Source organism: Monopterus albus, unplaced genomic scaffold (assembly GCF_001952655.1).
Source record: "Monopterus albus unplaced genomic scaffold, M_albus_1.0 scaffold305.1, whole genome shotgun sequence".
In the NCBI taxonomy this organism is placed as follows: Eukaryota; Metazoa; Chordata; class Actinopteri; order Synbranchiformes; family Synbranchidae; genus Monopterus; species Monopterus albus.
The window spans coordinates 68,010-81,149 of record NW_018128185.1 but is presented as its reverse complement, the minus strand read 5'-3'; the positions used below and the strand labels follow the sequence as shown (position 1 = coordinate 81,149).

At 41.0% G+C, this 13,140-nt stretch overlaps 1 protein-coding gene across 3 annotated transcripts in view; it reads left to right on the top strand.

The window, feature by feature from the left end:
• The first annotated feature begins 993 nt into the window (after positions 1-993).
• Positions 994-13,140, top strand: part of mgll (monoglyceride lipase) — a 29,497-nt gene continuing 17,350 nt past the window's right edge. The window contains exons 1-2 of one of the 3 annotated variants that reach the window (XM_020623608.1): positions 994-1,099; positions 3,004-3,139. In XM_020623608.1, coding sequence (XP_020479264.1) covers positions 3,012-3,139 — 128 coding nt within the window. In that variant the 5' untranslated portion in view covers positions 994-1,099; positions 3,004-3,011. Of the gene's footprint in view, positions 1,104-2,778; positions 3,140-13,140 lie in introns of those variants that run through there. The other 2 variants (XM_020623607.1, XM_020623606.1) reach the window with 2 other exon arrangements.

Sequence of the window (13,140 nt, the reverse complement as noted above, 5' to 3'; positions counted from 1 at the left end):
ACAAATAACTCATTATAATATTCATTACATTACTTTTGCCTTACACCCCGCAGATCAGTAATTACATCCTTTCTCCTCAAAATGCGCCCCCTAGCGGTGAGAATGTTAGGGCAATCACATGTAAGAGCATTTTTCCTGAAGCCTATGAATCCATAAAAATTCATAGATAGAAAATCACACCACCTACTGTATTTCCAGTCACTGACCGTAGGATCTTCCATCTCCTCAGCTAGCTTCGTGCTTATGATGAGGCCTAGTGACATGTGCAGGCATGGAGACTACAAATAAGAAATGTCAGATTTCAAATCAATCTTCACATTGTGACAATGAAAGCAATGTTGTAATTAGTTGTTTTTGGAGAGAGTAACTAATATTACTGCAATCCTATTTGTAACTTTTTCACTACTCGTTACTGGGAAAAGTAATATTATTACAGAAACACATTATGGCCCAACACTGTAAGTCACTGTTGTGCTAACACCTGGTTTTGGTGCCCCCAAGTGGCCAAAAATCAAGTAATGCTTCTTTAACCGAACAGTTTAACTCTAAATCTAAAATGAATAGATGTGGCAGATGTGAAAACGGGCGCAGTAACCATTTGTGTATTGTACTGTTTGTAAAGGAAAGCAATGTCCTGCTAGCAGTCAAACTAAATCAGAAAATAGGAGTCATTCTGGAAGACAAGTCCGTTCGTCTGGAGACATTTTTACTGTAGGAGGAAGCTTTACAATAAATAAGAAGAGAGCGGCCTGCCCACAAATTATACTAATAATAAATACAACCATTAGGTCTGATATGTAGGTTACAAAATGTTAACTGAACGAACTCAACTCAAGGAAGAGAGGTTGTGTGTATCTGGGTGTGTGAGAGAGAGAGAGGTTGTGTGTAGAGAGAGAGAGAGAGGTTGTGTGTATCTGGGTGTGTGAGAGAGAGAGAGAGGGTGTGTGTGTGTGTGTGTGTGTGTGAATACTTTAGTTTCTCTAACGTCGCTGACTGCATTCTTCTCTTGGAGGGTGACGAGTGCAGAGCATAAGAGAGAGAGAGAAAGAGGCTGGAGAGCCCAAGAAGAAGCTGAAACTTCACTGCAGACACGTCCTGTGTAGGTTGGTGCAGCCGATATTATTATGATACTTCTGGTTAAGGCTACTTACAATGCGTTCTACTCCAGAGTATATCATCTCCGTTAATCATACTCCTTTAGGTTTTGGATATAACCAATAGAACTTGTAGTTTTGCACTTATATTTGCGCAAATGCAGCATCAGCCCTGGCTTCCACCATTCATCTTTTTCATATAAAAGCCGGAGACCGTAATATTGATGTTATACTGTAGCGTGTATTCCACTACTACGGGCACTGGCATCGATATCAGGGACTAAACCAAACCAAATCTTTACGAGGCTATGTCAGTTTGATTAGAGACACCTGCATTGCAATCGCCTGCGCTTTCTCTGGGAGCATACAACCCACATCATCCAAATTATGTGGAGTCCTTCCCTGTGCGTGGACGTGGAAGTGTTAGATTGCAGCGGAGATTAAAACAAAAGAGCGGGTTTTGCACACATTTGTCATGGGAACAGTTTCCAAAAACGATGCATTTACACGTAGGATACAAGTTCAGTGATCGCTATGATTTCCACATGTGATGCACATGCTTCACTGTTTTTCAGTTATCCAAACGAGCTATATTTCTCGCACAAAATGGGCTGTAAACACAAATGAAATTGTGACGGGTAAATATCAATCAAAAACTAGTGTGACCGTATTTCGATGTCCGGGTTGTTGAGATTGAAATTCAGAACAGGCTATGTGTTTCCATATTCCCATCAACAATATTGCCTAACTAGAGACCAGTCCGGTCACCTAACCTAAAAGACGACACCCGATCACCCGGAAATATAACCTGCCACACCAGGACTGTAATCCTGGGTGGAGTGGTTGGCGGTGCACAAACTGTCCCCTTCGTTGTAATGCTGGGCTTGTAGATATGCTGTGCATGCAGCAGGACCGGGGTGGCAGTTTTTGGGTGGGGGGGACGAGGAGGGGGGGGGGGGGCAATGTTGCTTCTTCTTCTTTCTTTTTTTTTTTTTGCTTTTGTGTGTGCGTGCGCGCGCGCCTGTGTGTGCAGCTTTGCAAGGTTGACACGGGAATAAACAGACAACACTGGAGGACTGGCAGTGACATCGTTAGTAAGTCGGCTCAGTGTGTAAGTGTGTTGCACCGGACAGACGTGCGCTCTTGTGTCAGTGAGAAAGCTTTTTAGCTCCATGAAGGTCATAAGGCTGAGTTTTTGTTGAATTTTTTAAAAAGAGCGCTTGATTCAACTGTATGGTCATTTTGAAGCTGCACTTTGTGCTGCTATTGAACTGTACAGCATTATACAGAGAGATGTTTCTGCTATTTATCCTAGACTCATTAATATAAATAACTCACAAAAACACTATTAGGTTTAGATAAGTGTAACTGCAAACTGCGTGTATATAATAATGAAATAAACTATTAGACAATGAATACAATACGTAAAAGAGCTTAATCCAATCTTCCTGTTATTGATGAATAGTATTTCGATTCAATTGGTAAGGGATATCCCATTTTATAATATATTATTATATTTTGTTCCACAGTAAGGCTACTTACATCCTTATAAGCATCATATTGGCAGTACTACACTCATACCTGCCATAAATATACAGTAGTAGATTGATAGAGAGAGAGACTTTGGGGAAAGCAGAGCATATGTCTCATGACGTAACACCGCTTTGCCAACGTTGCCTCTGTGTGTGCGCGCGCGTGTGTGTTTCCTGTGTGTTCAGCTCACGATTTTATCCAGCATTAATCTGTCAAACCCGCAGACCTTGTCATCTCGGATGCGTGTCTAAAAATAAACAAGAACAATAAACAATGAACGCGGTGACCGTCGCCACCTGCCTGCTCGTCGCCGGCTTCAGCTGCTACCTCTACGGCAGCGACATGTTCTTATCGCTGCTCCGTGTCTCTGTTTCAGACCCCTCCATGCCCGCGCCGGGAGCTGCTCCGCGGCGCAGCCCGCAGGGAGTCCCCTACGCCGCCCTGCCGCACATCGTCAACGCCGACGGACTGTACCTGTTCTGCCGCTACTGGGAGCCCGCAGGCCCGCCAAGGTCGGTGTCTGTTTCACTGTATCTGCCCTTCTCTGCGTGTAACCTACCCCTTTTGGATGGAAAAGCCCGTATATGAATCTCTTTCAAATGCTGTTAAAATACTTGTTCTGTGCTGCTGGGGAAAGTAATCCACTTCACATGGCTGTTTTCAGTCTTGGAGTCACATGAGGGCTCTTATGGGGTCCTGTATGTTCATTTTTACACATGTGTGTGTGTGTGTGTGTGTGTGTGTGTGTGTGTGTGTGTGTGTGTGTGCAGTCCAGGACCCAACTGTAATAAAAAAACACACAGCTGGGTGGAAATGTGTCTCTGACAGTATAAAACCAACACCTGCGCTACCGTAGCCCTGAGCTCAAATCTAGAAATTGACAACACAAATAGACACAAAGCAAATTAAGCAAACACTTTGACAACACAGGTGCAGCAGTTACACAACAAGGTCTGAATGCAATGATGATGGTTAAAGAATGGGGAAAAAAAACCCAAACTCAGCAGTCCACCTCAGTCACTTCATTGGTCCCCATGGCAACTACAAGCTGTTCCACCTGTGTTCATCACTTTTTAGTGTCCCCTAGAAACATCTCCAAACATTTATACTCTGTGCTATTCGCAGCGGTTTACTATTTGGTTGTGTTTAAAGTATTAGCAGACCTTTTTTAAAACTTGTATTTGACCAGAAAGTCCAGTTGACATTTCAAATATCTTTTACAAGGCATACTTTCTATGTTGGCTTGTGTATTCTCTATCTGACATTATGTGAGCTAATGTTTTTATTGGAATATTATTTTTAAGTGGCCACCCAGCAGTTATATTAGCTCTGCGGCTGGCATACCAACTCTCCAGTTAGCACTCCTCACCCTCCATATTATTACAGTAAAATCCACCCACTAGGAAATGTGATTTTTTTTTTTCATTTATTTGTCATTTTAATCTTCACATGAGGGGTTGTTGACTGTTTAAAGCTCTACGAGCTGCAGAAGTATGGTGCATATGCCAACACATCATCTTTACACAGAGGGATCTCGTTAAAAATATAAGTCGGTTAATCTTCTTAGAGTGGCCACTACCAGATGCACCAGTGACTCATATTTGGTTGTGACCCCGTTTAAAATCAAATCAGAAACAAAATACAGGAGCAGTTACTTATTCAGCCTGCTAAACAAATTAAAGTTTAATATTCTGTTAATGTCTTTGTGTTGAGTTGTTATACACTGCCTGGTTGCCCATAAAGTCATTTAAAGTAGAGCCAGTGACACATTTCCTACAATGTTCGTATATTCAACTGCACCAAAATCAACAGCATAAAAGCACAATAGTCCAAACCTCATTTCAGTATATGCTTTGCATAGATTCAGATACAGTCCAAAACAGATTTGACTGGGTTTGAGAAGCACACAAACAGAAAAAATCGTATATCAGTGCAGACTAGAGATGCACCAATTACAATTCTCATGGCCAATTCCCGTTTCTGATTATTTATTTATTTTGTCTGACCTGCTGATTCTGATTTCATTTCTTTCTAAGAACTGGAACTGACAGGCTATAAAACAAAATTTTGTAACTTTTCTTTAATGAAAAATTTAATTGTAATAAAATTGTAACAGGCGCGGTGGTTAGCACTGTCACCTCACAGCAAGAAGGTTCCGGGTTCAAGCCCCGGCCAACCCAGGGCCTTTCTGTGTGTGGTTGGCATGTTCTCCCCATGCTTGCGTGGGTTCTCTTCGGGTACTCTGGCTTCCTCCCACAGTCCAAAGACATGCAGCTTAGGTTGACTGGCTGATAGGAGTGAGTGTGAGTGTGAGTGTGTTTGGTTGTTTGTCTACCCCGCCTCTCATCCAGTGTCAGCTGGGATAGGATCCAGCAGCGACCCTATTCAGGAATAAGCGGTATAGATAAAGGATGGATGGATAAAAATGACATACTGTAGCCTATTAAATAAGCTTTACATGTTCCATCTTTCTCTCTCTCTCTCTCTCTCTCTCTCTCTTTTCTTTCTTTTTTCTTTTTTTTACAAACCTCCAACTGAAAATGAAGTGCCGTATCTGTACTTCTCCAAATATTACCAGGTGCAACAGGTAATAAAACTAGAAAAACATTTGTTAGTATCACTGTAAGTTTGTATTTGCTGTGTTTTACCATGGGTTGGTTACACTGTATATGCACATGCATTTGAAGTGTACTGTAGCAGTAATTCCCTCATGGTGTATTAATTGTCAGAGATTTGGACATAGTTTTCCTTTCTCCAAGGTGTTTCTGTGGGCTCCTTTGTGAATTTTTTGTACACCAAGTACTTCCACTGTCTGAGAGAATACATGGTCGGTATAAACACAAGTGTGAGCCTCAAACGAGGTGCACACGAGATATTATGTGCTTCACATGCTATGCTTTCAGTCACTATGTGTGTGACATGGACCATAGTGCATGACTGGTAGAGTGATCAGCCAAACAGTGGTCATGGCGGATCAAGCTAAAAACCAACCATTTCCAGTACCCAGCTGATTGATCGGTGCATCTTTAGTACAGACTAGTGTTCCCCTCTTATTTTGAAAACCCCAACCTGTGTCTAGAGGTTATTTCTTGTACTTTAGTTTATTGGGATTATATTGTCAACCCTAATCAACAGCATCAAAGCTCATTTGCAAAAATCCTGAGATCCTGACTCATCGGGCATTCTGGTGTGTGAAAGAGTGGTAATGGCGCTGTTGTGACTTAGCCAAAAAGACATCAAACAACACAAATAGTTGATTAAAGGGTCCAGTGTACTGAAAAACCACTAGTGACTGGGTTAATACTTTCCACAGCCTGCTGCTGGAGGCAGCCTTGGTACGCGCTGTCAGCTGTTATAAGTCTGGCTCCTCTCTAACACATGGTTGTGTCAGTGCATGAAACTGAACACAGATGACACGTACACTGACTTATATGCTATAGTTCCACAGGCAGAGATGTGACAGAGATCGGAGGCCCACAAAACATCTGGAGCTCAGCTAATACTTATCACACACTCAGAAGGCTCACACATCTCAGTGCAGCAGTGACTCAGTAACTGACACTGTGTCTCTGTCTCTGCTGTGTAATTGCTCCATAAACCATGGCTCGCGGTTCTCAGTAGCGTGTGTGCATTTGTGTGTTTATTCTATAGTCATCCTGATTTATCTTGTATTTGTACACGTGAGCGCTCGCATACATGTGTGTAGATATTTGTGTTAATACGTGGGATTGTTGTTTGGTAAAATCTGTCCAAGAGCCCTGGAAATACTTTAACATGGCTCCTGCACTTTCAAAAACATCAATAAACCAAACAACCAATGCAAATCATTCTTGTCTTGTAAATCACATATTTTAGAAGTAAAGAAAAAGCTAAATCACTTCTGGCTTAAAATAGCTGCACATCTTTCTGTGTTGTGACAGTTTTAGAGCTGAAGATTTGGAAGGCTTATGTAAGAGCTTTCTCACTGGAGGCCTGCCACTGACCATGCTAAAAATGCATGCAGATATGACACAAAGACAGCAGTCCATGTAATGTTGGGTATTGTGATGTGTATATGGACGACCAGTATGTTTTTGAAAGCTGATACCAATATTTGTGTAACTATTGTCTGTTGTTTAGTGTGCAGGTATGCAAATTCTATATTTTTGTTTACACACCATAGTGAAAAAGCCCCAGAGGCTTTTCACAGAACTCTTAAATTTTCCACTGAAACCTAGACTAAAGGAATTGCTTTGGCTGACTTAGCGGCTCCTGAAGATTGGTTGAGGTCAGATTTTTGCAGGTTTTATAGGCTGGCAAAACGGAAGCTATTCAGTAAAATCACATCCTCATCTCCTTCATAATGTAGGGGGCTTATATTGACTCTTATGTGATGCCAGTATTAGACCAGTATTGGTTTTAATTTGCTGTCTTTTTGTCTGACATATCAGGGTGTAACTGCTGTGAGTTTGGAGGGACATCTTCTGACTACACTGCCATCTAAATTTCTTAATGCAAAATTATATACAGAATGGTGTTAAAGTGTAAAAGTGCTGTACACAAATCAGGGCATTTCAGTCCCTTTGCACGACCTGCACTGAAGAAATTCAACGATACACACCTCCTGTTATAACTGATGTTTCACAATAAACGAGTGCTCTGTGGTCTCTGGATCATCTTCCAGACTCGCAGCAGTCAGATTAATAATTTAACACAAAGTGACACACCGTGTCAGAACCAAATTTATGAAATTCCCATCAAGTTCAGTAGATGCAGCTTAGCCAGAAGCCTATGTAATATGTAGGTTAAAAAGTTGTCTTTACATTGCTTGTTCATGTCCAGAATGCAAAGATTTTCACTGTCACATAAGAAAAGCAGCACAGCCTCACATTTGCTCCAGCTTGTGAAGGTTGGGTGGTTTTCCTTGGAAATGGCTTAAATGATGTATCAGTCATTAACAAAAGTTGCAGATGATTCACTGTCATTGTTAGCTTGACTTAAAGTTGTGATGTGTTCACATAATGACAGGCAGTGCTTTGTCGGGCCTGCGTTCACTTACTCAACTACCTTCACCAAGGCCAGACAGCTTATTGCACAGAGGCTTTGTTTTTCAGAAAAGCAGAAATTAAGAAGGTTGTTTGATATTAAATCTCACACTGGGAACTACCCGTGCTGTGTTCAGTGTGTTCTTTGTGTAAAACCAGGGTGTTTGAGAGGCCTTGGAAGGCTAACATTAGTATGTGGCAATCACTAATAATGATCAAATTATTATGATTTCAGCAGAAATCCACCTAGAAACCCTTTCAAATCCCTTACTGAATCTGATTTATAAAAAAATATAAATATGCATGTGTTCATTTAGCACTTTTCAGGGAACTCAAAGACACTTAAGAAGTTTGTTAGTATGAAAAGATGTATTTTAATTCCATGCACTACAGCAGCAAAACAACTTTAAACAATTTTTTGGAACAAGCAGTGTAATATTTATGAATCTAGTATATTCTAACCACAACTGGTTGTTGTAATTGTGATTCTAGACCATTTACCAGACAGTCTGACACTACCTACAATATGAACTATCAGACCTAAAACGTGACATTAATAAATACCCCTTTTTATACAGTGAATGTTTTATAACAAATCACTGATAGTGTGAGGCTTGAGCACTTGTCCTTATCATGTTATGAAATATAACGCAAGTTCTTTAACATGATGGACACTAGAAGACTATTTAAACAAAGGGTGAGTTGTTCCCCCTTTCTCCATGGTACCAGTTTGCAGGTTTAGTTATTGGATCTAGGAGAGGGCAAATAAGCTTGTGAAAAGAAATGGAAATGTCACTGAATTTCATATTAGAGTTACAACAAAAACCATGCAAAGACTTTGCTGTTCTTCACTGTGAGTGTGAGCATCAGCTACAGTCATGGCAAAAAATATTGGCACCCCTGCTTTTCTGTCAGGGGTGCCATTCTGTCCAGTCCATTTTTGGAGTTCTGTGTGCAATGTATCAGATTTGGCTTTTTATTCTCAGATTTGTGTGTGTTTGTGTGTGTGTGTGTGTGTGTGTGTGTGTGTGTGTGTGTGTGTGTGTGTGTGTGTGTGTGTGTGTGTGTGTGTGTGTGTGTGTGTGTGTGTGTTGTTCCAATGCAAACAATAGAAATAAACATGAGAATACCAAAGAATTTGTGATAGCAACAATTCTCTGGAAGAAGTGGTGCATTATCTGACAGAAATGTAGGGGTGCTAGTATTTTTGGTCAGCACTGTACATGCCCAAAATGACTAAGGTTTTTAGCTTTGTGTGTAAAATCCACAGTTGAATGTGGAATTTGAGTACAGTTTGGAAAGTTTGCCAGTTCCTAAATAACCATGGAGTAGCCAGTCGGCATTGCATTAAGGAGATTAGTGCCATTGGCTTTGTTTTGGGCCTGTGATTATTTGGAGTAGCGGTGAGAAGAGCCAGACGGAGGACTAAACTCTCTCTTGCTCACTGAGTTTTTTAACAGGGCTGGTTAGAAGCCATGTTGTTCCAGCTACTGAAACGGTGGGAGACAAGTGGGTCTCCGATTCCCATGAGAAATAAAAGCGTGGCTAGATAATGACAAAAGGAGGAAAAGCCTTTTTTCTTGAAGATAAAAATACTTCAGTGCCACAAAATAATCAATATATCTCTAACTAGAGAATAATTATGTAAATGATAATGCACTGCTATTGTGGAGAATGAGCAACGCCATCACATAAAGCTTAGTTTTAATGTGTACTGTAGTCGTGCTACGAATTTCAAGGCATCATCTACTTCATTTAATTAACTGAAGATCTGTCAACAGCTATGATGGTATGGAAATTAATCGAATGTTAAGTCATCTATTTTTGGACTTGGGTTTAGAATTGTTGTTTGGACAAAAAGAGTAATTCTAAGATGTTCTGGGATTTGAGAAGGAATGATTTTTTTTTCTTGACTATGGGGCACTTTTATAAACTTAGTAATCAATTGATTAAACAAAAAGTAACTGAAATATTGATCAATAAATAAAACAATCAGTGATATTATTACAATTAGTTGCACTCAATGATACTTTTGTCTCCGCCCCATTCCCCCTGTTGTTTTAGGGCCTGCCCTTGTCTTTGGCCACTTCTCCTGCTCTTGTACTTTCTCCACCCTGCTCCGCCCACACTTGCCTGCTTTCCAATTGTTTAATCGTCCACTCTGTATTTAAGCCAGTGCCCAGCATTTATTCACCAACAGAATGTTGATGAAGACTACAGCTCTCCAGTGGTCATTCCCTCTGTCTGTTTCTGTTTTTCATGTGCTTTCTCCCTTGGATTCTGACCCTGCCTTTGTCCAGTTTAAACCACTGGATTCACCTCTGTTTGGATGTTTTGTTGTCACTTGGGTTCTGGTCAGATGAACTGTTTACCCCCCTGTGACATGGCTAAGCCTATTCTCCACTCTAGCTTGTTTGTATGCCAAGTTGCCACTCTTCTTGGGAATCCACACTGAAAGCTCGACGTGAGCGGCGTGTTCACTGTCTTTGCCATCAGAACTGTCTGTCAGCGGAACAGCAGCCAGACAAAGAGTCTTCACCAGGCTGACAGACAACTGAAATGTTCCGGACGAAAATAGTTTTTATGTAGGCTGAACAGGAAGAAATCGGCTGTGTTTTTATCTATGGCTTATTAGTTGTATTGATTTTCCCTGACTCGCTCCAGAGGGCGCGTGAAAGTGAAACCAAAAAGCTCAGAGTTGTATCAGGGCCCTGATCAATCACAACAGGTATCAGTAAAAAGTTTGCAGCACAAAATAACTGGGGATTTGTGTGATTTTAAGAGCCATCTGTGGAGACTCTGCTTCACTAACCAGAGGGGGGAAAATAGCACTGAAGATGTGCATCATGTGAGAATGCTTATCTGCATTCCATATTACTGATATACTGTAGTATCTGCATTGTCATACATACCCAAGTCAGTCATATTACCTGGACTGTTAGTGATTATACCTGTGTGCATCTGGGTCCTTAAAATACAACCATGACAACTCTGAAGTTGTATTTGTTCATTTTGAACGCTTACCTATTAAGTTCTGCTCCAGTTTAACTGCCAATTCTTCTTTGCCTTCAAATGGAAGTTACTATAGCCTTAGCCTTACAATACCAGAGACCTTATTCAGAAAACATCCAAAGCCTAAAAGTGTCTCTTAACAGGTGAGTTGGAAGATATTTCTACAAATAAGGGGCATGTTAAAAGTAGTAAGATGATGGCTAAGTTACTAAGACCTGCCCACAGTCAGCCAAATGCTGCAGGTACTTTGCCCCATTACATCAACAATAACAAACTTTTAAAATCATATTTTGTGTGAGTTAATGAGTATCAAATCAGCCCACCAACACATGACACTGGTGACACCCAGTTTGGAGACACTGGAGACAACCATGTCCTTAGAGTTATGGAGGGTTTTGTAAATAAGCATCTGTATCTTAAATTCTGCACCAGCAAAGTGTCCTCTTTTATCCAGAAACAAATTTTGGTCTAAAAGACATCTGCTATTTTCAAACATGCCTTGTTACCAAATCATTTCACGTGGCTGTCATCGATCTCTCTTATAGCAGAGGCTTACAACAGCCCACAGAGTTGTCTGTCCAGTCAGGTGAAGAAAGGCTTCAGGTTGATGCTGAAGTAGTAAAATGTCACAGCCTGTTGAAGCAACACTTGTTCCAAGCCACAGCCTCTTGAGCGTTAGCAGACCACTTTCAGCAAGGTAGAAAGTGGCTCTCTACAGCTGAGCCAACATGCTGTTGATGCCTGAATGCTGCTGTCAGAAGGTGATTTATTTTATCAGTGTACTTAAAGCTGATATTGAGAAGAGGATGGATGGATGGATGGATGGATGGATGGATTAAACTGAGAGAAAAGAGACCAAGCAGACCAAAGACGTATTTAGAGAATGGCGGCTGGAGAGAATCCTAGAAAAAGAGACCACAGATTACAAATGTCACATTATGGCTCTGGTTTTCAGTGGAGTGTGTAGTGTGTTGTTCACTGTCCCGTCATCTTTACAATGAACCCGGATTCGCCCCATTAATTCCCTGCTGCCCCTTGGCATGTGTGTTACAGAACATTATGCCCATACAAAGACAGTCATTGACACACACACCGACTCACACAGAAGTAGACGCACACTCACTCTGGCCAGAGGATGCCTTAGCCAGAGGCAGTGGCTTTCTAAATGGAGGGAAAGATCAGTGATTTTTTTTCCTCACACACACACACACCCCCCCCCCTCTCACTCACTTCCCCCCGCTCCACTCTCCGTTTTCTCTGTCACTGAATATATTTGGGCTGCTTGTTTTCTGCTGCTGATTGAAGCTCTCAGGGGCTTCTCAGCTCCGCTTTCAATGCTGCTCCGCTGATTAACATGCACCAAAGTACAACCTTTAAAAACATTATGTAAGAGCCCATGGAGAATCCATTATTTAGCAAAAGGCATGTCTTTCTGATTAAACATGAAAAAGCTGAATGTTGAAGATTGCTGTATTTATTCTTAAACTATTTTCTTGGCACTTCTCATTGCTCTACCCTAACTGAAACAGATTTAATATTAACAGTATCCTGTTATCCTTTACATGGGTCTATTTGGTGTAAAAGAGATTTTTGACATTCATTGGTGGTTTTAGCTTTACCTTTTTGGACATGATTGACAAATCAGTAATTATAGACAGTGTGTGACATAGACAATAACCTACCTGTCCAAATGATCAATTACCACAGGGGATGTTTGGATGTTGTCATTTGTTGAAAACATAATTTCTGGTATTTCATATAACCAAACATATTGACAGACCTCCACTATTGGTGCAAAGAGATGATCTTTAAACATTCATATCTGTTTTACAATTCCGCACTAAATCTGAAAACATAGCTTTGCTGTTCTTTGATGCAACTTTGCCTTAGAGTAGAGAGTAAAGTTGCCGATAAGTGAATTTCAGCTGAAACACATACCAACAGATTCTAAATCTAAAGTTCAGGAGCAGGACCATGCCCAAAGCTCACACCCCTTCCTCTTCCAATAAGATTTAAACCACCCAAGAAGACATTCTTCTGCTTCCGCTCTTCGTAACCCGCCTTCCCTCCCCTTTTTTTCCATCATTCTCTTCCCTCTGTCTCCTTTTATGCAGGGGGTCTGCCAGCGCCCAAAAGCAGTGCAGATCTCCAAAGCCTTCCCTTAACCCACACTACATAATTAAGTCTACAGCAAACACCAAACACTGACTGAGGGCGAGGTCCTAGCTTAGTAAAATGCAGAATGTTCTCATGGGCAGGGTCCAGACAAACATTTGCATGCTGAGCAGGGAAGCACAACTCCCAAAGAAAGTAAATAAAAACACCATGTCATTTATGTGAGAAATGATATTCTTTCTTATTTTACATAATTTTATCATGAACAAAATGCCTCAAACCAACAGTGAAGAGTTTATATCCATGCAGCTTTCTTAAAATACTTTTCAAAAACGTACTTGGATGGAAACTGAGCTGCTGAA